Genomic DNA, 22151 nt, shown 5'->3' with positions numbered 1-22151 from the left:
GGCAAGAAACAGCCGCGGAGAAACTTTCCTGCCCCCCGGGAGGGATGGAGGGGTGCGGGGGGGGTAAGCCAAGCGCTCCCCCAAAATGCTCTATTTTTCTCCCCCGCCCCTGGCTTTCGGTAGCGGCAGAGCCGGGGGCTGCCCCCTCCCCGGCGGGGCTGCCGGGGGTGCGTGGGGCGGCTGCCCGCGGCGTGGGCTCGCTGCTACCGAGAGGCGACCCCGGCAGCCTCCTCGGCAGCGCCCGGGGCGGGGGGGGGGGGCACGACACGGCGCCCACGGCAGAGCGCGGGGGGTGCAGCCGTGGCTGCCCCCGCCATCTACAAATCCCCTCGCAAACGGGGCCGCCGGCACCTCGCCCTGCCCCCCGCCCCAGGCTCCGGCGATCGCCCCCGGCCAAGCGACCCGCGCCCCCCCAAACCCCGGGGGGTTCCCCGGCGGCGGGGCTGGCGGTGCGCAGCCCCCGGCCGCCCCGGCGGGGCTCAGCCCCGGGCGGCCCCGGCCCCGGGCGCCCGCAGTGCGGCCCCGCAGCCCCCGCAAGGACCGGGCTTCTTTCTTTTTTCTTTTGTTCCTTTTTTTTGTTGTTGTTGTTAAACATATATTTTTGTTTATTTTCTGAACGTGGCACTTCTCCACCGGATAGCAAGGAAAAGTGTTAACAATAACGACATTACACGAAAAAGTACTGTACCATCGCCTCTTGAGGGTTTCAGAAACCTCTACAGTTAATAAGTTAAATAAAGGGTTTGTACATAAATATTTGTCTAGGAACCCTATTATAGCTATAACACAGTAAGAATCTACAGAATGACAAACTTTTACAACGCTACACTGAGTGCAATTGTTTTATAACATTTCAAATATACAAAGCTCTGTTCTTTTTTTATAACAATGGTATGTACAGAATCAATAATCACAGTTTAGTGACTTAAACAGTCCATATTCTAGCAGTGTATTTCCCTTTGGTTTGATATAAAAACCTTGGTTGGTGTAGTGATAAAGAATATAACAAGAAAAAGATAATACCCTTTCCCTTAAGTGCACTGGTTATCTTACAGCATCGAATTTACTTTCAGCCTGCACTGGCAGCATCCTCGGTTAGCGTACGCAGCTCGCTGCATCAACACGTAAAATAGTTCTCCAGTGCTCCTAACAGACCAACTCGACATCCTAGGATGTTATTTTAAGAAGATGTGGGTAGCTTTCCCCCCCCCTCCCTTTGCTTTTCTTTCTTTTTTTTTCTTTCTTAATTACATTTCTATTTGTTTCCTCTTTTTTTTTTTTTTTTTTTTTTATTTCTCGCCAGATAAACAGAAGGAAAAATATTTAGTGTACGTAACGCTAATATATAATAACTTTTATTAGGGCTTCCCCCCCACCACCACCACCTCTTTTTTTCCCCCGTAATGCTCAGAGAGGAAATGAACACGTCGAACATTGCAGAAACGTACCAGCCCAGGAGTGACTTATCCGGGAGCCCGCAAGCGCCGGTTCACTCGTGCGAGAGCCGCCGCCAAAGGCGCTCGCTGTCGCCAAGTGCCCCGCTCGAGAACCCACCCCAGCCTCAGCTGCCGGGCCTCCTTTTTTTTTTTTTTTTTTTTTTTTAATTAATAATTATTTTTTATTCCCCCCCCCTCCGCCCCCCCCCCCCGCGTTTGGTCTTGATTCGTGCTGTCTGAGGTGCCCTCCCTTCATTCGCCTCTTCGCCCTCCTCTCGCCTCGCCCTCTCCTCTCGCTCTCCCCCCTGCCAAATCCGCCCCCGCCCCGCGGCCGGCGCCCGTGCCTTAGCACACCTCTTTCCCCGTGCTGCTCCCGGGGAGGATGTTGAGCTGGGTGAGCTGGGCTGCGTGCTCCTTGGCCTTCAGCCGCAGGGCGGCGATGCTGGATGCCCGCCGGTCGGCGGCGGCGCTGGCCGGGTCCCCCAGCCCCGCCGAGCCCACCGCGCCCTCGGCCGCCGGCGCCGGCTGCCGCAGCAGGGCCGCGGCGCTGGAGGCGCTGCCCAGGGGGGCCATGGTGGAAAAGAGCCTGCAAGGGAAGCAGAGACGCCCGTCACCGCCGCGCCGGGCCCCGCCGGCTCCGCCCGGCCCGCCGTGGAGGGGGCGCGGGGGGACAAAGAGGCGCTGGGGGAAAAAAAAACCAAACCCGACGCTGGAGGGCAAAAGATTGGCCGGGGGGGGGGGGGGGGCGAAAAAAAAATAAAAAAGGAGGGAAAAGAAAACGGCCGAGGGCGATTCCCCGCCGCTGCCGCGGCGGCTGGGGCCGGGGGTGCGGCCGGCGGGGGAGACCCCGGCGCCGTCTCCTTGGCCGGCACTAAAATAATAAGGGAACCCCCCGAAGGCTGCGCCCGCCCCGTCCACTAACCGGGCCTCTCCCCCTCCGCCTGCCCCGGCGGGCCGGGCCCTGCGCCCCGGCGGAGCGGCCCCGGCCCCGGCCCCGGCCCCACGGGCAGCAGCCGCCACCGCCGCCGCCTCCGGCCGGGGCTGCCCCGCTTCGGCCGCGGCCGCGCAGCGCGGCGGAGCGCACGGACGGAGCGCGGCGGCCGCGGCAGCTCGGCCCGAGCGGGGCCGCTGGAAGCCGCCCCAACCCACTCACGCCCGCGGCTAAAAATCTGCCCGCGCCGGACCCCACGGGGCGGGACGCGGCGCGGCCGGCGGTGCCCACGGCACCGGGCGTGTCACGGCTTCGGCTCTCCCCAAACCGGCCAGTTCCCGCAGGACCCCCGAGCACAGCAGAGGCCGCGTGTGCACGTAGGGCAACCCACGCCTGTTTAGTTTCTGCGTGGGGGCAGCGATTTCCCCACGCCTGCCCCTCGGGGACCCTGCTCCGGCCTCGCCCCCTGCGCGGGCTGCGCAGCCCCGCGGGGACGCCGGGGCTCCCCGCAAGCGCCGCCGCCGCCCACAGCCGCGGTGCCCGCGGGCCGTGTCCGTCCCCACGGGGGACGCGCCGGACCCGCGGCGGTGGGAGGGGTGGGGGGTGGGGGGGGGCGTGAGAGCCGCCCTCGCCCAATGAGAGGCCGGGGCGGAAGCACGTGACCCGCGCGGCGCCCAATCGGCGCCGGCCGCCCGCGCTCCAAGTTCGAACGCCGGGGCAGGCCGCGCGAGAGCGGGTCGCGCGTGGGGCCGCGCCGGGGCGCGGGCCGGGCCCCTCGGCGCGCGGGACGCCCGCGGGTCTCCACGGGCGACCGCGACGGCGGCCGCGGCCGGTCCGGGCCGTCCGCGAGGCAGCGCCCTCCGGGGCCTCCCCCCCCGCCCCGAGGGTCCTCCCGCGGCGCCGGTTCGCGCGTGGGCGGGCGGTACCTGCCGAAGGCGGGGCTGATGAAGGCGGGGTGGCGGAACACGGCGGCGCCCAGGAAGGTGCCGAGGCCGAGCGGGGGTCCCGCCGGGGGGCAGCGCCGCGGAGCCGGGGGGCGGCGGCGGCAGGCTGGGGAAGGCGGCGGCCGCGGCGGCGGCGGCGGCGGCGGTCCAGGCGGAGTCTAGAGCTGGGTGATGAGGAGGGAAAGGACTAGCATCAAGGTATGGACTGAGGGGGTGAGTTGCTGACAGGGGACCAGGGAAAGGCAAACCTGGGGGGTGTGTCTGAGCCCCAGCCTTTTCCCTCTTCCGCCACTTAGCCCTACGGTTCTGGAACCATACCTGAAAGCCAAAAGAAAAACCGGTTTTAATGCGCCCGCCCGCGCCCTCGGCGGGGCGAGCCCCGCGGGAGCCACGCACCGGCCCGACGGCGCCCGCTCCTCCGCCGCGCCCGCGCGGGGTGCTGCTGGGGTCCCCCCGCGGGGGCGGCCCGCGGGGGCCACGCGTGTCAGCGCCGCTGCCGCTGCCGACCCACCCCGGCGGCCCGCGGGCGGCTTTCGGCGGGGCCCTCCGGCCCTGCCCCGGGCCCCCGGGGGGCCCCACAGTCCAACCCCCCCGCCCCGCCCCGCCGCGGCTGCGGGCGGCTGCCCGCGGGGGAGCCTGGCAGCAGCGCTCCCGCTGCGCTGCAACAGCGGGAAAATGATTTCCCAGTGGGACCGTGCGGGATTTTATTCCGCACGCACACCCAGACGGGCAGCTGCGCGGCTTTTTTTTTCCGCTGAAGGGAATATTTACAAATGATATCGTTTGAGGATCACGGCCTTTTTTTCTTTTCTTTTCCTTTTTTTTTTTTTTCCCCTCCGCTTCAGATTTAGAGCGAGAGAAAAAAAAAAATATTCGCGATTTTACTAACGTCTGAAACGAAGAAATAATTTGCGAGGCAACCAAAGCAGCAAATATACGTTTCCAGGTTGCCCTTTTAGGATCTATTTTACGAAAGTTAGTTAGGACGCCGCGGCACTGCCGACCCTTGCCTCTTCTCCCCCCTCCCACAAAGGCAAAATCGTGAACAAACACGGGCTGAAAACGGTAGTGAGGTAGAGGGGAAGAAAAAAAAAATACCGCATTTCAAAGGAAAAGCAAATATTCGCTTTATAACCAAGTGCGAGGCATCACACGCACCTCGGGAGAGAGACTTCGAGACACACACGTTTGTCAATTTTTTCGGGCTGGTGTGGCCCGAGTTTTCCCCGTTAGGCTCGGCTTGGCGAGCTCAGCGTGAGATCCCTTGTCTCCCCGGGAAGCAAGAACGGCAGCGGCGCTGCGGGTCTCCCCGTACAGCTGTAGAGCGAGCGCTGCTCTCCACATCTGGGTGCCCACGCAGGAGGAGGCACGGCGTTCGCGGGGAAGCCAACAGCCTGCCACGGAGGGAGCGTCTCTCCCAGCTAAAACTCAATTAGCAAGCTGTCCTCGCCGCAATTCCCCCTTATTGAATTAATAAGTCTGAGTACACCCAAAGGTAAACGAAGGGACTCTCATAATTCATATTCCCTTAATTACATCTTCTCCAGTGAATAGAGGAGAGAGAAAGGGGGTGTCTTTCTTTTTTAAAACTTATTTAACTTTCCCACGACTCGTTCCCCTGAGCTGAAAATACTGATTTGCTGTCACATCTCTGTTTGACAATGGAGAAATGTGTCAACAGAAAGGAGGGGACAAATCTCATCATTAGCCCCTCTAATGCAAGAAGCTGTTGTGTATTAAATGAGCCATATGGAATTTATTATGCTTTATCAGCGCCCGATTTTAACTGTAAAGTGATTTGCTCAGCTTCAAACCCAGAGACATCTGTTTTCTGTTGGCAATCAGGGCATCCCAATGTTTATCGTCTCTTTGGTTATGAGACCCGGCTTGGGAAATGCACTCTGGTATGGGGCGGCAAACACCTTTAATAGCATTGCACTCACTCACTATTAGATCAATGCAGGCTTATTGCTATCAAAAATGGGAAATCAAATAGCATTAGCCAGCTCCTTGTGCAGGCGGAGAGGAAATCAAACAACATTTCGCCTTCAAATGGCCCTGTTTGTTCTAGCACTAAGTGGGCTTTTATGAAGCCCGATTGGAGATTTGATGGCAGCCAAATACCCGGCTTGCGGCCGAGCGGGTCTCGCTAACAGCCGAAGCCCCGTGGGGGACCCGCCTGTAAGCACACGGGCTCTCGCCCGCCGATGGCTCGGCCCTGGGGGGCCGGGGGCTCCGCCGGGGAGGGCCGGCCCCCCCCCCCCCCGCCTCCGGGCGCCGCCGAGGGACGCCCCGGTCCCGCTCCCGGTCCCGCTCCCGCCGCCGCCACTCACCTGCACTCGGGCTTCGGTCAGATCGAGCCTCATGGCCAGCTCCTCCCTGGGGGAGACACACACCCGCCGTCAGCCGGGGGCACCCCGACAGCCCCCCGGCCCGCGGCTCCGCGCCCCCCCCGCCGCCAAACGGGCCCGGAATCCGGGTGCCCGGGGGGAGCGGGGCCGGGCGGCGAGCGGACACCGCCCGCCGCCGCCCTCAGCCCGGCTCCGGGGCGCCGAGCTGGCCGCCCGTCGGGACTCCCGAGTTTTGGCAACCCCCCCCCGGCCCCTCTCCCCGAATTCGGCCGGTCCCCGCCGCAACCGCGGCGCAGGGGGACGGCAGCCGAGCCGCCACGCACTGCGGTTCGCATTGCCACAGTTACGGCAAATGGGAACCCGCCACGGCGTTGGAAAAGCGCTCGTCAGCCCCGCACCCGAAAGAGGAGCGCTCCCAGCTCAGCCGGGGCCCCTCCGCCGCCGGGCCGCCGCCACCGCAGCCCCGGGCCGGTCGGGCATGGGAAGTCCCGGAGGAAAAGCCAAAGCCGTAAGAACACCAACCAAAAAACCGCGATATGTTCAGACACCCCCGCCCCGGGCAGCCGCTGCCGGCGCCGCGGCCGGGCGCGCCCCGAGGTGAGCCCCGCGGGGGATGCCCGGCACCCAGGGCGGGCGAACAAAACGCCCCCGCGGCCTCCCCCCGCCAGCTCTCCCCGGTAAAACAAACGAGAAACCGGGAGGGTCTTCTTGATCGAAAAGAGCCGGGCTCTGGGGGCTCAACCCGCCTCGGGGCTAAAGGCGGGGGGGCAGTTATTTTGGGGCAGCGAGCAGGCGGCTCTGCCTGTCCCCCCGCCCGCCTTTCCGCCGGCCAGCCCCGCCGCCGCGGGCTCTCGTTTGCAACGGGAGAATGCCCCCGAAATGGTGGGCAGAGCCGGGCCGGGCCCCGCCGGGGGCGGCTCCGGACAGCGAGGGGCCCCGACGTGCCGGGCCGGTATTTTTAGGCAGCGGCGCTTTGATCTCTGCCCCTGCCGGGGCTTCCCCGGGCCGGGCCGGGGTCCAGCCCCGCGGGGAGCGCGTAATCGATCCCGGCGGCGGCCGCGGCGAGGGGGGAGGAGGACAGCGGGTAAAAATAGCCCCCGGCAGCGGCGTCCCGGCGGGCCTGCCCGGGCGCTGCCGGCCCAGGGTCCCCCCCGGAGCCCGGACCTGCTCCCCGTCCCGGGGCTGCCGCGGCAGGATTCAGCCCGGGGCGGGGGGGGGGGGAGCGGTGTGGAGGCGGGGGTGCGGTGTGGAGGCGGGGGTGCGGCACACCGCACCCGTCCCGGGGTTCGCCCGCTCCGCGCCCGGCGGGGTCCCCGGCGCCGGTACCTGGTGAAGACGTCGGGGTAGTGGGTTTTCTGGAAGGCCCTCTCCAGCTCCTCCAGCTGGTAGCTGGTGAAGGTGGTGCGGTAGCGGCGCTGCTTCCTCTTGAGCAGCCCCTCCTCGGAGTCGCTGCCGGCCGAGAGGCAGACGCTCTCCTCGCCGTCCTTGCCCTCGCCGTCCTCGGGGTGCAGCAGCAGCTCCTCCTTGGGGGACAGATCCCCGCCCTCCGCCCCGGGGGCCGCGGCGGCGCCCCGGCGGGCCTCCTTCAGCAGCCCCCCGCCGTCCTCGCCCAGCAGCTCCTCCTCCTCGTCGTCCTCCAGCTCCTCTTCCTCCTCGTCCTCCTCCTCCAGCATCTCTTCGTCGTCGTCCTCCTCCTCCTCCTCGGCGGCCGGCGCGGCGGGGCCCGGCCTCTCCTCGACGTGCGCGGCGGGGCTGCCCAGCTCGTCCCGGGCGGGCGGCGGTGCCACGAAGGGCGCGTTTTCGCGGTAGCTCTTGCTGCGGCTGATGCTGACCTGGGGGGCCTGGCTGATCTTCAGCGTGTCCCAGGGGCCGGCGGCGGGCACGGGGCCGGCGCCCCCCTCCGGCCGCCCCTCCGGACGGTCCCCCCGCGGCCCCGCCGCCCCCGGCGGCAGCAGCCGGCCCCCGCCCGGCCCGTACAGCCGGCGCAGTTTGGGGGGCAGGTGCAGCTCGGCCGGCTCGAAGGGGGGGCTGCCCTTGGGGGACCCTGCGCCGGGATGGGGGGAGAGGATAAGGAGGCGGCCGCAGCAGTCGGGCACGCGTGGGGGAGAGGGGTGCGGAGGGAAGAGAGAAGGGGGGGAGAGAGAGAGAGAGACACGGTCAGTGGGGTTAGCGCGAAGAGCCCAGGGCAAGACCCCAACCCCGCAGCCCCGGTTCGGGCACCGTTTTCCACCCCGCACCAAGATAAGACACCCCCAAACCTTCCCCCCCCCCCCCCCGCACCCTCAGACCGGCCCCTGCCCGCGTCCCTGCTCCCGGTCTGGGAAGAAATTCCTCCCGGCCGCAGAGCCCGGCCCGGCGCCCCGCTCCGCGGCGGGACAGGCGCCGGGGGGCTCGGGGAGCCCCGGGCCTGCGCCGCCACCTCCCCGGCAGCGGCCACCGCCGGGGCCCGTCCCGCTCGGCGGGGCCACAGCGGGGCAGCGCCGGTCCCGCTGCCCCTGCCCGGCGGCCCGGGGCTCCTCTGCTAATTTTTATTTTTGTTCTGTTTCTTTTTTTTTTGTTTGTTTGCTTTGCTTCCCCTCTCCTCTCGTCTCCCCTCGCCCTTCCAAGTTTCCTTTTGGTTTTAGAGGAAAGAAACCCGCCGGGCTGTGAACGCCGGGGAAACGGGGAAAACGGGAGGGATGCGGTCCGTGGGAGCTGCCCAGCCGGGCGGGCTTCCCGCCGCCCCGGAGGGGCTGCTCCCAACTTCGGGCCGGGGGCGGCGGCCGCCGGCGCCCCGCTCTCGCCGCCCTGCCCGCTGCCGGGCGCGGCCCCCGCTCGCTCGCCGGGCGTCAGGCGGACGGGCCAGCCTTTGCCGGCACGGATCGCAGCTCGCCCCGGTTTATTCTCGCTTAAAAAAAAATGACACACGCATCGAAAGCGAGAGCAACCTAAAGCGGCGGTACCCGACCCGCGCCCGATGAACCGGGCTGAATTTGGGGCACGGCTCTGGCCGCGCTCCCTGGCAGCGCGGCAGCCGCTAACGGGCGGGGTAACGGGATAACGGTAACGGTAACGGGGTAACGGCGGCCGCGGCTCCGACGCGGCGCTGGGCCGGGCGGGCGGGGAGCGGGGCCGGGGCCGAGCCGCGGGCTGCGCCGGGCGGAGGGGGGGGGGAGGTGCAGGCGGCCCTGCCCTGCCCGACGCCGGGGACGCGGAGCGGGGCGGGCGGCGGCGGGGCTTACCTTGCGCGGCCTTGTCGGTGTCGGGGCGGGCGGCGATGGCGGGCAGGCTGGGCGCGGCGCCGAGCAGCCGCACCTTGCAGGGGCTGCGCCGGCCCAGGATGCTGTCGATGCAGTAGGAGGACAGCAAAGTTGGCGATTTACTTTTGCACTCGGGGCGCTCGGCGCAGCTCTCCTCCGGGTAGGGCCCGCTCATGGCGGCGGCGGCGGCGGGGCCGTGCCGTGGGGCCGGGGCGGGCTGCGGCGGCGCGGACGCCCCCGCGGCGCTGCCCTGTGCCGCCGGGACGCCCGTCACGGGGGGAGTGAGCGACGGCCGCGGCGCTCTTGAGTCCCCTCGGCTCCACGTGCGGCCAGCCGCCCCCTGATTGGCTCTCGGCGGAGGCCGGGCGGCCGCCGACAGACGGCGCCCGGCAAACCCCGGCTCGGATCACCCCGGATCGGCGCCCGCCCCGAGCCGCCGCGTTGCCCCCCCCCCCAACCCCGCCCCGCCCCGCCGCGCCCCGCCCCGCTCCCCGAGGGCGGCAGGCGGCGGGGAGCCGCCCGGGGGAGCCGTCGGGGGTGCCCGGGGTGGGCGGCGGCGGCACGCCTCGCCACGTCCCCCGCCCGCCCCGACGGCGGCGCCGCTCCCCGCCCGGCCCGGCCCTAACGCCGGGCGATGGCCGGGCGGGACGGGGTGGGCCCGGCCGGGGGATCCGCGCCGGGTTTTCCCCGCGGCAGCCCCCCCGCCCCGCCCGGCGCGGCGCTGGGCCGCGCTCTCTCCGCGCTCGCCGCCGCTGTTTGAAAGCAGCGGGGCCGGCGATGGCGCTGACCCGGCCCGCACCGCGGCCTGGCCCCGCGGGGTACGGCCGCCGGCGGAGCGTCCCTGGGGCAGCGCAGGGCACTGCGGTGCTGGCCGGCGTCCCCCTCCCTGCCCCGACCGCCTTTCCCCGCACGCACATCTCCCCCCCGCAACGCTTTCCACGCCGCTTCGGGGCCGGAAGACCTCCGAGGGGTTTTTATCCCCCCTCCTTGTCCTGCCCGGTTCAGCGGTCACGTCCCGGGCAAGTTCGGGGCTCCCCGTTCGGGTGGTCGGGCTCAGTTTTGATGGGGGCGTTACGGCTGCCTGCGCGGCCCCCGCTGGCGGGTGCGCTCCTGGCCCCGGCCCCCCGCAAGCGCGGGCGCGTCGGAGGAGCCGCTCTCGCCCACCCCAAAAAACCCGTCCGCTCGCCCGGGTGATCCCCGGCCCCGAGCGCCGGAGGGGAGACAGCCCCATGGCCCCCTGTTCGTGCCGCAGTTGCCGTGCGGAGCCCGCGTCTCCTAATTACTTCGCCAGCGGGAATTAAGAGAAAAGATCAGCAAGCGGCTGCGTGTGTCCGTGCGGGCGTGGGCACCACGCCGCTCCGGCTGTGCCCACGCCCGTGTGCGCACACGCACAGCCGCGCACAGGGCTCCGCAGGTGCGCGTCCCTGGGCGCCGTGCGGGGCCGAGCCTTGCTCCCAGGGCCGCCCCCTCCCTGCCCTCGCAGGGCTCCTGCCCCTCGTCCCTCCCGCCTCGTTTCCCCCTGCCCCGGCGGGCCGGGGCCGTGCCCGCGGGGAGCGGGGAGCGCCCCGACGTGCGACGCTCCCCGGGGAGGGGGGGGGGGGGGGCACAGCCCGGGCCGGCCGTGCGGGGTGCGCTTGTGCGGGGCACGCAAAGCCGGCGTTTGCCGCCGCTGCCCAGCTCTCGGCAGCTTTTGCCATCGCCGGCACGAGTGGCAATTCATTCACTAACTCGGTAATTTAAAAAAAAAAACAAACCCAACCCCAAAGGCAAACCAACAACGCACCAAACAAAAAGCCCCCGGAAGGCAAGGAAGCCCCACGGGCACCCGCGGGGAAGCCGGGCGCGCAGGGGAGCCGCCGCCTCTGCTCTCGCCCCGGCCGCGGCGGGCGGCTCCGCCGGGGCTTCCCCGCCGGGGCTCTCCCGGGAGAAGGCGCGGCGCTGGGGCGGCAGGGGAGCCGGGCCGCACCGGCGGGCCCCTCGCCGTGCCGGCTGCCGGCCGCGCCGCGGCACCACGCGTGGGGGAGCGGGGACGGGTCGGGCTGCCGCGCCGCCCGCCCGGGAGCGGGGAGCCGGGCCCGCCGGGGCACAGGCGGCCGCCGGGGGGGACGGGGGAGCCTCGGCGCGGCAGCTGCGAAGGCTCCGGCAGCGCCGAGCCCCGCCGGGGGCTGCCGCGGTGCGAGCCGGGGCTGCGGCGGGCGGGCGGGCGCCGGGGGCTGTCGGGGAGGCGCGGGGAGCCCTGCCGCGGCCTCTCGGCCTTCTGCGGCTTGTTTGCACCCCCCCCGCCCCGTTCCCTCGCCCCTCTGTGCCCGGGCAGGGCCGGGGGGGCCGCCTGCCCCGCTGCCCCGGGCCCCGGTAGGCCCTGCCCGGGGGAGAGCGGCTCGGCGGCAGTCCTGCTCGCAGGCGAGGATGCTTTGCGATGCGAGCTCTCCTCTGCCAAGTCACTTCGTTGCTTTATTTATTTTTTTTAAACAAACTTTCATTCATTTATGGTCTCTCCCTCTCCTTCTTCCCCCCCCCCCCCCCCTTCCCCCTGCAACCTGCTAATTTAACACTGGAGCGCGTTATTGCAGTGTTAGGGGGAGAGAACGAGAGAGAGAAAACAACAATACTGCAATGATCCAAATGATACAGTAGAATTATAGCAATTATAGTTCTGCTCGGAGAAGAAAACCTTGCTGAGCTCAGCCAAACAAACTGATGCCTTGTACGGATAACAAGCCCGGGGACTGACAGCCGGTGCTGAGAGAGGCAGGAGGGCACAAACGGAAATATTTGCCTCTTTTCACTCCAGCTAGCCGAGATTAACACCCTCGGCTGCCGTTGCCGTAACAATATCGGCGCCGGCTCCGCGCACCCGGGGTCTCCGCGCTGGGTCTCGCCCCGGGGCCCGGCCCCCGCCGCCCTCCGCATCCACCCGCGCCCGGCTCCGCTCCGGCCCCGCCGGGGAGCGGGACGGCGGGGGGTGGCGGCGGGCCGGTTACGGGCGCTGCCGTCCCTGCCGGGGCCCGGCCACCGGGGCCACCCGACCCCTGCAAAAGGCCTCTTCCCACCGCAGGAGCGGGCGCGGGGGGCGGGCACGCACGGCCCCGCAGGACCCCCCCGCCCCGGGCCGGGCTGCTCCTCCGCCGGGGCGTCTCCCCCCGCCGCCGGGGCGGGGGCTTCGTTTCGCAGCAAAGAGCGGGGCGAGAGCCGCGGCTCCCCGCCGGGCCGCTCCGCGGGGCAGCGGGGCAGGGAGCCCCGGAGCTGCCCCGGGGCCGCCGCCCGACGGCTGCCGCAGACGCGTTCCCGCTCCTGCCGGGCCTGCCCCGCGCTCCGACGGCCCCGGGGCCCCCGTTGCCAGCGGGCTTTGAGGTTTGGGGTTTTTTTTTCCCTCTTTATCTTCCTTTCTCGTTGCACACCGCCCCGTCGGCCGAGCCGCTTCCCCCCGGCAGAAACCACCCTTGCCAGGAGACGCGGCTGCAAAATGGCAGTTCGCTGTCACGCCTGGGGAAAGGTGCTGGATCTTAGGGCGGAGACAGGGCTAAGCTCGGTTTGCAGCCGTAGCGGTTGAAAACGTGCAGAATCGGTTCACGACTCAGTGCGAGATTGTTTTTAACCTCGCAGGGAACAGCGGCTGCCTTGGCTGCAGAGGAGCTCCCCTCGCTGCGGCGGCCACCACGGCCGCAAGTTTGTCACCGGCTGAGCAAACGACGGCTTGAGCTCCGTCAGCAGTCTGTGCCCAGCCCGTAGCCGCTGCACCCCCGCAGCCCACGCTGCAGCTGCTGAAGCCGGGGACCCCTCCGGGGGGTCCTCGGTCCCTGCCAGCCGTGCGCATGGGTGGAGCTGCAGCGGCAGGCGCAGCCCATCGCTAGGCTTTAACGCCAGCTGGGTTTTTTTTTTTTTTCCAGTCCCTTTGCGATGGAGAAGAAAACGAGAACAACTACTTAAAATCCTCCTGTGCGTGATTTATCACTGTTTACCTCATTAAAAAAAAAAAAAAAAAGGCTCGTGCAGGACCTGTAGGCAGGTACAGAAACTCTGCGTTTCCTCTACCTGTCCTCTCGCGTTTTTCTGTGGTTTCCTCCCCTTCCCTCGACGTGCTTTGCGCCCTGGCCCCAGCCTGCTCCCGGCTCTGCGCTGGAGGAGCCACGGCCCCTGGGGAACCCGGGGCCAGCCGCAGAGAACGGCAGGGTCTGAAGCGCCACGGACCCAGGGGCGCGCAGGGGTGCGAACCACAGACCGTCGGTCTTCTACGGATGCGATTTACTCGCGATGCTTTTTTTTTCTTTGCCCCCCTCAGTGTCCAGGGTTATGGTCCTGTGCACTGAAGCCCTAGAGCTGGGGAAGGCGAGGTGCCCGCTCTACCTTGGTACCAGGCGGCGGAGGAACATCTGGTGCCCTTTCGATGTCACGACCCGGCGCATGACTCCCGTCTCGAGCCTCATGGCATCGTTATCTCAGTTCATATGCAAGATAAATTTTCCCCTTTGTGGAGAACGCTGTTCCAAAAACCTCTCCTGGGCACAGCCCCGACATTGCACAGCTCAGCCCTGAGCCGTGGAGGTGGGCAGAGGACTGCCCTTGATTGCACCGCAAGAACTACCACGGAAGCAACCTTGCTCATTCCTTCTGCAAGGGTCTTGTTAATCACTTTCAAAAAAATTGGCTGAAGACCAACAGACAGTAATGAGGGGTCACAGCACAGCTGCATGTTCCCTATGGCCATGGTCAGACAGCTGGGGGAGAACCAGCATCTCTGTGTGCCCCCCGGGGCTCTGCCATGTCACTGGTCACCTGAACACACCTCTGAGTTCAATGGCTTAACCGCCTGCTCATTTAAGGCGGGATAAATATTAGCCCCTTATTGCAGATTGCTAATTTAAACGTTAAATAATCTATACCCAGGAGTGATCACTGGGGCACAGCACCAAAATGGCTTTGCAGAATGGTGTTGGGCTTAGGCACCTTTGCATTCACATGCAAGAGAAAAACTCATTTCCCAAGTATCGCTTTTTTGGGACACCCATCAGCCGTTTTCACCGGTTCCTGGGGCCTGTGCCCTTGGACTTGAGGCTGCAGCACCTGCCCAAGGGGTGAACGGAGGGAGACCTGCGGGGAAGGGGGGGCTGCCAGGTTTCAGCGGAGGTCGCAGGAGCTGACCACCCCCCCCGGCAAGTGGGCAGGAGGTCAGCGGTGGTAGGTGTAGCCCCATCCTCACTTCACAGCTACCTGGACCGGCACGGCTCAGTTTGGCTCGGACACAGCAGCTCGCAGTGCTGCTGCTTTTCTGTCTGTGAAGCAGCCCTAGCTTTTGTTGCTCACTTTGGTTTCGGTGCTGGCTCAGGGAGCAACTTCTGGGTTAACTTGCATCTGGACAGAGGCCTGGTATCAGCAGTGGTGGTGACTCTGGAATAATTATTCACATACTTAATATTTAGCCCGTGCCTATGTGTGGGAAGAATCTGGGCCTTGTTCCATAGATTTAATTCAAAAAAGGTATTTTCTAAATCCTTTTTTATTCACTTGTCATTATTTTTTTATTCCTTGGTGGCTTATTTTCCTTTTAACACGGTTTTCACTACAGGCAGAGGACAGCAGTTAGCTTTAGGTGAATGTGTCTCACCTTTATTTCTCTTCCGCTGTTTCCCCACTTCTAATAACTCAAAACTTCTCCTCTGGTCCACACTCCAGAATCACTCCCAGCTCGCTTTTGGGTTGGCCTTTTTTTTGCATGACCATGAGCCCAGAAAGCAGTCCCTGCTAGGGCAGGTCTGTGGTGATGTCTCTCAGAAGTCCCGTCACCTGCAATAACTCTGGATTGGATTTAGTTACTGCATTTAACTTATTTATTCCTTGAGCTTTGTCACCAAGCCAACACTCCTGGAAGTGATTTGGAAAAACAGAGCTGGGCATGCAGCTAGGTGGTGCAACCCCTCGGCAGCCTGCTCTCCCTCCCAGAGGCCATGCGCCTTCCTCTCCTTCGTGCCTCAGGTTTGGGTTTGGGACCTTGGGCTGGGCAGAGGCGTGTGTGTCTCCTGCTGGCATGTCATCTCCTACAGCTCACTAACCTTACTTGTAGTACACGACTCACTCTCTTTGTTTCTTCTTTTTGGTGGGTTCCCCCCCCCCCCCCCAAGTGCTTGGCTTTATGAAATCCCATCAGAGCTGGCAGTTTGCTGCCTGAGGCTGGGATACCATCCGTACCGTCTGTGCCCCATTTGCTGGCTTCCTGTCCTGTCATGTTGTCATCTTCGGTCCTTAGAGTCCCCCAGAGGCCTTTTCCAGGCTTTTAGAATTACCTGGGAGCCCCCTGACTTTCCCAATTTTCCTCTGCGTCCCCTTCCTATGTGTGTCCCCTCCCGAGGATCTCAGCCTCCCCGCACCTCCGCAGGCTCTGGCTGCCCCTGCTGACAGCTGCGGGGTTTCTGCAAGGAAGCGGTGGATTCCCTGGCACTGTGTGGCTTAGAATCTAGACCAGTCCTTTTCTGGAAGACATATTTTCACCTAATGTAACTTGTTTGGCTAAATATAAGAGTAAATGGGTGGAGCTCTGCATCCTACAGCCCTACATCTGTGTCTTCCAGGAGGTGGGTGAATGATGGAGATATGGTTCTTCTGACCCTAGAAAACCCATGGATAAGATCCCAAGTAGCTTTCTTGCAGCAATCCTTAGAAACTCAGTGAAATTATTAATTCATTAAGGTGCAGTGGTCTAAAAAAATTAAAACGATGATCATAGGCTTATTTAACATTATACCCTCTATGATATTTTCTTTTGTACGTGCTGACTAGAACTGAGCAAAAGCTTCATAACAAATAATTTATTTGTCAAACGTATTCTCTTCTTCTGCTCGTGGAATATCCATGAGCAAGAGCATCGTTTTCTCAAATGTAGTTGTTATCTAAAATGCTCCAGCGGTTCCTTTAAATGACTAACAGAAGGGCTTGACTGCAAATGGCTTCCGTTGTTTAGCTGTAGTTGGTCAAATAAACCCCCTGGTATTGATTGCATTACCCGCCTGTTGCGCCAGCAACACACCGGTTGTGCAAATAGGTGTGTGTGTGTGTGAATGTAACAGCTGGGCTTCTTCAGCTCGTCCGTGGGCAACTCTCGACACGGGTTTTCTGCAAGCATTCGTACCACTGAAATGCGATCACTCAACTAACCGCAGAGGGGGTGTGAACGTAGCTGAAGCAAAGCCATTAAAAATTCAAATGAGCGTTCGATGAGCAAAGGACATTTTTCACCCTCTTTGACTAGCTCCGGTGTGACCTTCATGTGGTGCTATGTTCTATTTCAGTAAATGCAGCCGCACAGGGACAGAGCAGGAATCAAAATGATCTGGAGAAGGGCAGGGGTTGGAGCTGGTCTGGCATTTCCTTGCCTGGGCGATGTTACCCATGAGATCAGGGTTGTTTAATCCAGAAGCATGGCTGAAGTGAAATAGGGTATTAGAGGCAAGAGACAGCAAACTGTCTGTGAAGCTCTGTCGGACCATTCCCCTCAACCAATCTAACCTTAAAACCGTATTTATTATTACTGTTTTCTGCACCTGTGGACGTCATTGCCTCTGGCTGTCACTTAGGGAGCACTGCTATCTCATCAAGATTTTTTTAAAAAAAGGTTTGGTTAGGAAAAATCTGCATTTAACAGAAGGGAATGTGCATTTTTCCTGGAGGAGGCTGATGCTCACGGATACGTGAAGAAAATTCTTCGATGGCCTTATGTTAAGAGGCTGTCTGTCAGTGCTTCTCATCGCTTTTTTTGGTGTTGGCACCTTTAAATGGAGCACCTCTGCTATAAATCACAGCTGAATGCCGGTCAGATCATCAAAGGATCTATTCTGATATAGCATCCATATTTATCTGTTTAATATTCTGCATCTCTTTTAATGTAAGATTCAAAGTACTCTGTCGTGCTCTGTAGGAAGAGGGATGTTGTAGGGAAATAAACTGTGTTGTGTAAGTGCTGAGGCATGAATGAACTTGCTGTCTCCCAAGTGTAGCACCACTGAGAGAGACACAGAGCAGAGATCTCCTAAACTGCGCTGAGGACAATCCATTGATAACGCAGCTAATAGCAGCAAAGTGTGTGGAAGTGAATAGATGGAAGAGTTTCTTCCAAGGTACCCAAATCAGGCACAGTGATAAATTAGACTTGTAAAGTAGATTGAAATGAGAAAACAAAAATGAGGAAAATCTGATGTTCTGAAATAATTAAGAATGGAGATGTAGTCTTAAAAACGTCTGTGCTAACACTAGTTATGTGCCTGAAGAACATGATAGCTGGGACCGCGGGTGTGTGTGACGTTACAGAAAAGTATGAGTGGGCTGGTAGGGAGCAGAGCGCTTCCTTCCAAATTCAAAGGGTTTTTTTTCTTAACGGAAAAAAATTCAATTTGATTGTAAATTGGCTCAGCAATTCCAACAGCTGCAATTTGTTGGACTGTTGATTTGAAGTTTTCCAGTCAAAAATCAAATAAAAAAAAGAGTACGTGTTTTAAGATCTCCCCTTCATACATAATTCTTAGAAACTTCTACAGACAGATATTTCCAGTCATGTGCATGGATTGTAAAATCTTGAAATCACAGGGTGTAAGTTATTATTTGGAATCAATGCACCTTCTCGTCTTTCAGCTTTTTATCAAACCTTGAAAACGACTTGGCAGTTACAGAGCTCAGCTATTGTTTCTGTGCTTGAAAACTAAAAATAATGTTATGGAACCACAGAAAAACTAACTTTACACAAAAGATGTTGGATTTAACTAAATTATTGTTCCTGTGTTGTAACCCTTACTCATAACCTTTCATTCCTTGAGTCAGTGGGGCTTTCTCACCAGTGAAAGCACATTTGTGTGATGGGTTTTGTGTTGCAACCCAGGCAATTGCAGCACAAATAGGTAAAGACTTTGGCTGGGCTTTCAGGTGAGTCGGGGGCTACTTGAGGAGCCTGTTTGCTTCCTTCAGCAGAGCGTGCTCTCATCCATTTTGTATAGTGATGCTGAGGAAAATGTCAGCTTTCTTCCCTTTGAACGAGAGCTAGAAGGGATGGTTTGGCTTTATTCTGGTTTCAGTTTTTGTTTTGGTTTTGTTCTAATATTGTCAAAATGTCTGGAGGGTTCTGGATATCTTCGTGGTTCCTAAAACTGAACATGGCTTCAGATTTTTAAAACTTGCTGTGTGTCAGAGGCTTTTCTGTAGATCCATCACTTGGAATGGTAGTGCATGTCCTCCTTCACTGAATGCAAACTTACAGGTGAGAATAACTGGACAATCATTTACACTTATTCTAATTCCTTACCCCATAAAAGGGGCCCAAATAATTTTTTTTTACCCGGGATAAGGCTGTACAAATTCAATGGGCTCTTCAAATCCAAATTCAAAGGAATCTTCAAAACTGAAGGTGGATTCTGACCTGCAGTATGGCAGGCAGAAACCCAAATGGCTGTAACATGAAATACTCTTTTTTTTTTTTTTTTCTCTTTCTGCTGGACATAGCAGGAAGACGGACTAGAGATCAGGGATCAGAACTAGGCAGAAGGCATTTCATAGGCTGTTCCTAGTTTTTGCAAAGGAAAACAAAAGTAATGAGCATCCAGCAAGAATCAAGCACACTTCACCGAATCGCCATGAAGCGCTAAGACGGAGAAGAATAAGAATACAGAGGCAGGAACTTAGGAAAATGTTCTTATTTGCAGACTGACAGATGCAGTCAGGATACAAAGGTAACCTAATTGAGTCGTGTGTAAGGATTATTAGTCAGGGAAGTGAGGCCAAATCAAGCCCAATAGGATTCAGTGGAAACAGGGCTATGATTTGCTAGGAAAAAGCAAGTCAGTTTGTATTTGCATTCTGATTAAAACCCCATAAAAATCCATGTTCAGTCAGTATAAGCTTTTTGACTAACCTAAAATCTATGCAAAACTCAATACGCTTTGTGACCTGGGATACCTTTAAGAATGCCTAAATGATGTAGGATACCAAGTCTTGTTTTCAACAGTGCTTTTGGGAATCCAGGTCCCATCTGGATGTCAGTAGGATTTGGTGGCTGTGCCACTTCGAACACAGAATGGACATTGCTAAATCTTCTGCGCATGTTTATTCTGAATATTTTAGAACAAACCGGGGTTGATTCAGAAACTGCTGCTCCAGGAACACAGCTCCAGAGTCTTCTCCTCGGCCATCCATTCTCTCTGGGGTCCCCTTGGAAGAAAAGCATATTGGGCACCTTTTGAAACATCAGTATCTTTATAGCAGAGCTCAAATACAGTAAATGTCATGGTAAGTGCCATCAATACTTATGGCAAAAGGCTGATCTCTCTACGTTTCTGTGTAGATTTAAAGGTTCTTATGTATATTATATCCTCTGAAAAGCCTTTTCCCCACCTGCTGTTCCAGACCAACAAATGCACGCGGTCGTTGTGCAACACTACCCCAGTGGTGGTTTCACAGTTAGACACCCTTGGCTGCACCCCAAGGCCCTTATTCATTCACACCTTCCCAACAAAATCCTTGGGCTCTTGCTGGGGGAAGGACCCTGCGCTTTGACCCTGTGGCACTGACCAGGACTGGGCCAGAAGTCAGCAGCCTTGAGCTGCACAGGTAAAAAAGAATCACAGCGGTTCCTGCAGCCCTTTGCAAAGCGTTTGGATGGAAATGATGCTGAAAAAAAATAGCCTGTTGTCAGTACTTGGTAACCTTGCCAGGTGCTCTCTGTATATTCAAGGGATCATCTGGGTGGTATCTGTCTAACGTCAAAAACTGATCTGTGTCGCTCTGAGGTGTCAAGCAAACTGGTTGCATGTAGACATGGAGACCTTGGTTGAAAAATGTGCAAGAAACAATTTACCCCTGAGAAGTCACTCAAGGTTCACACCAACCGTAGCAACCCTCCCTGAAGAGCCAGCTGGTCCATGGAGTATCAAAACACATGGGCTGACAGCATATCTCCAAAAGCAGTGTTTCTGTTCGAAGGCAGCGCGTCTCACCAGAAGGGCACAAAATGCGGCAGAGATGACATCCTCTTCTCACATCACTGTCACCGTTGCATATCAGCACAGCCCCTGTCACAGCGCGGAGGGAGCTCCAGGGTGGCATTCAATTTAAGCTTCACAACTATTGGCTTTCTTCTCAGCCCCTTGTGAGCATCATTTGCTCCAGATACCAGATCTACTAATGATTTTTTTTTTCCCCTCCCCCTTGCTCACACTTTAATTGCAGGGTATATGTAATACCCTTAGGAACAGCTATTGCCACCTGTATTATTATTTATGCTGTGAAAACGAAGCTTGTGGCAACATATTTATTAACACTGTGCCCTGGAATCACATGAGTTAACAGCTTAATTCTGTGATTGTGAACACTTTTCCTGATATGTTCAAGCACCATACATGTTTTTTAACTTCACATAGGGAAACTGGGAGCACAAGCAGGTTATAATTTTTACAGAAAATCTATTCTTAAAAAAAAAAAAAATCACATAATGAAGAAGTGATTTATCCATCTAATAGTGCCTGCCTTATAGAGCATAATGCCTTTTGCAAAAGAAGGAGTTAAACAAAACATTTATGCAGTATAAACTTTGCTCCTTAGCATTAAAATGTACTTTATTCACACTGTAGATTTCTCTTCCAGCCACGGCTATTGTTTGTCACTAACAGCTAGCTTTTGTGAAGTTAATAAATGTGCATAATAAGGACATAAAGGTATGGAGAAGTAATACTGTAATCCTTTTGTTTGGATAATCAGTCTAATGTATGCAAATTAAACCTTATTAGTACTAGGGTTTTGTGTCTGCTTATCAAAATGTGCCATTTTCATGAAAATTGGAAGTCCATTATATAAAGTTATTATTAACAATCATTTAGGAATTATATACGGTATGCAAATTAAAGTTGATTACAACTAATTAAGGGCTTTCTTTGTTATTTGACCTTGTCTGCTTTTTATGTAAATATGTTTCTTTTGGTCTGGCATATTTTTAGACTCAGAAAAGTATATTAAGACAAGTTACATTATGTATTTTTAACATATTTTTGTATTGCATAAAAAGCCCCTTGCTATTGTTTAAGAGCCTGGTTTCACGCCGGGCTGTTCTGTATGATGATATGTAGACACACTTGCCTTGCGGCTTTAGGATGGCTTTGCGAGATGGACCGGCAGCGGAATTGCAGTAACACACCTCCAAGGCTCTCCAATGGTTTAAGGGAAAATGATCAAAAAAAAAAAAAAAAATCCCCTGTGAAATATAAACAGCCTTCATGCCAGACTAGCCTTTGTTCCACTACTTATCGAACTGGCTAAGCCTTAGTTTAGAGGCTCCAGACACAGCTAAGTAATATGATTGGTCCCTACTTGCAAGGTACATTGCAGAATTTAATCGCTTGCTCTCATCCCCCGGACCACTGATCTCAGGATAAAAGACTTTTAACACAGACAACACAGCGAGCTCAGGAGCAGCAGCCTCCGGGAAGATTTGTGTACCTGTCAAAACCCGAGAAGGTTAGGCATTAAGTGAAATGAAAAAAATCTCCTGACGAAAACTTGGGTGAGTTGAATAATATTTCTATTAAAAACAGCAGCAGCATGTAATACAATTTTGATGTGTTTTATACATAAAGAAGAAACCTGCCATGTAAGCCAGTCACCAGTGTGAAGATGGGAGATGGCATATTTCGCGGTGTGTCAGAAAGAGATGTGTAATCAATACCTTCACACTTTCAGGCTTCCAGTCAGAATAAAACATGCACGAGCAAGAAAGACTAGGAAAGAAAAGGTTGAGACATAAGGGGTGTAAGGTAGGCATATATTAGAAATACGTATAAAACTTGTCATCACTTACCCTTTGAGTCTAAAAAATTGGGAGCTGAGGAAAGATACAGCATAGATCTTGGTGTTTGGTGAGATTTCCACAGCTTTGCTCACCTCTTTGGCACAAAAGGGTGGGCACAGGGGGACATTAATGCTAGAAAAAAACTTCTGCATGGGCAAGGTTATGTATTTAAGCATGAAACTGGGGATATGCTTGCCAACCCAGTTTGTATTCTTTCCTTTCTACATCCCCATTACCTTGTGTTTCATGTCAGGCCACCACAGAGCCTCCGTGGCTGGACATTTGGGGCTCATAGGGTTTGTCCCCTCTTGCCTATGGGAAGATGTCCCACTACCATACCCCTGTAGACAGCACCAGTGCCTGGCTAAGTGAGGGCTGGCCTCCCAAATGCTTGGAGACGGGTGGTGTGGGAGCATGAGTGTTCAGATCCAACTGGGGA

The 22151-nt window shown here is 58.6% G+C and overlaps 1 protein-coding gene across 1 annotated transcript; it reads right to left on the bottom strand.

The window, feature by feature from the left end:
* Positions 1-1781: 1781 nt before the first annotated feature.
* ARX (aristaless related homeobox) lies at positions 1782-9076 on the bottom strand. Its single transcript, XM_075725935.1, is given in 6 exon segments — positions 1782-2022; positions 3294-3382; positions 3384-3629; positions 5645-5690; positions 6989-7706; positions 8884-9076. Coding segments are annotated over 6 exon segments (1533 nt in total).
* Between the last annotated feature and the right edge of the window lie 13075 nt (positions 9077-22151).

This window comes from Pelecanus crispus, chromosome 1 (genome assembly GCF_030463565.1).
Source record: "Pelecanus crispus isolate bPelCri1 chromosome 1, bPelCri1.pri, whole genome shotgun sequence".
Classification (NCBI taxonomy): Eukaryota; Metazoa; Chordata; class Aves; order Pelecaniformes; family Pelecanidae; genus Pelecanus; species Pelecanus crispus.
This window is presented reverse-complemented; position numbering and strand designations above follow the sequence as displayed.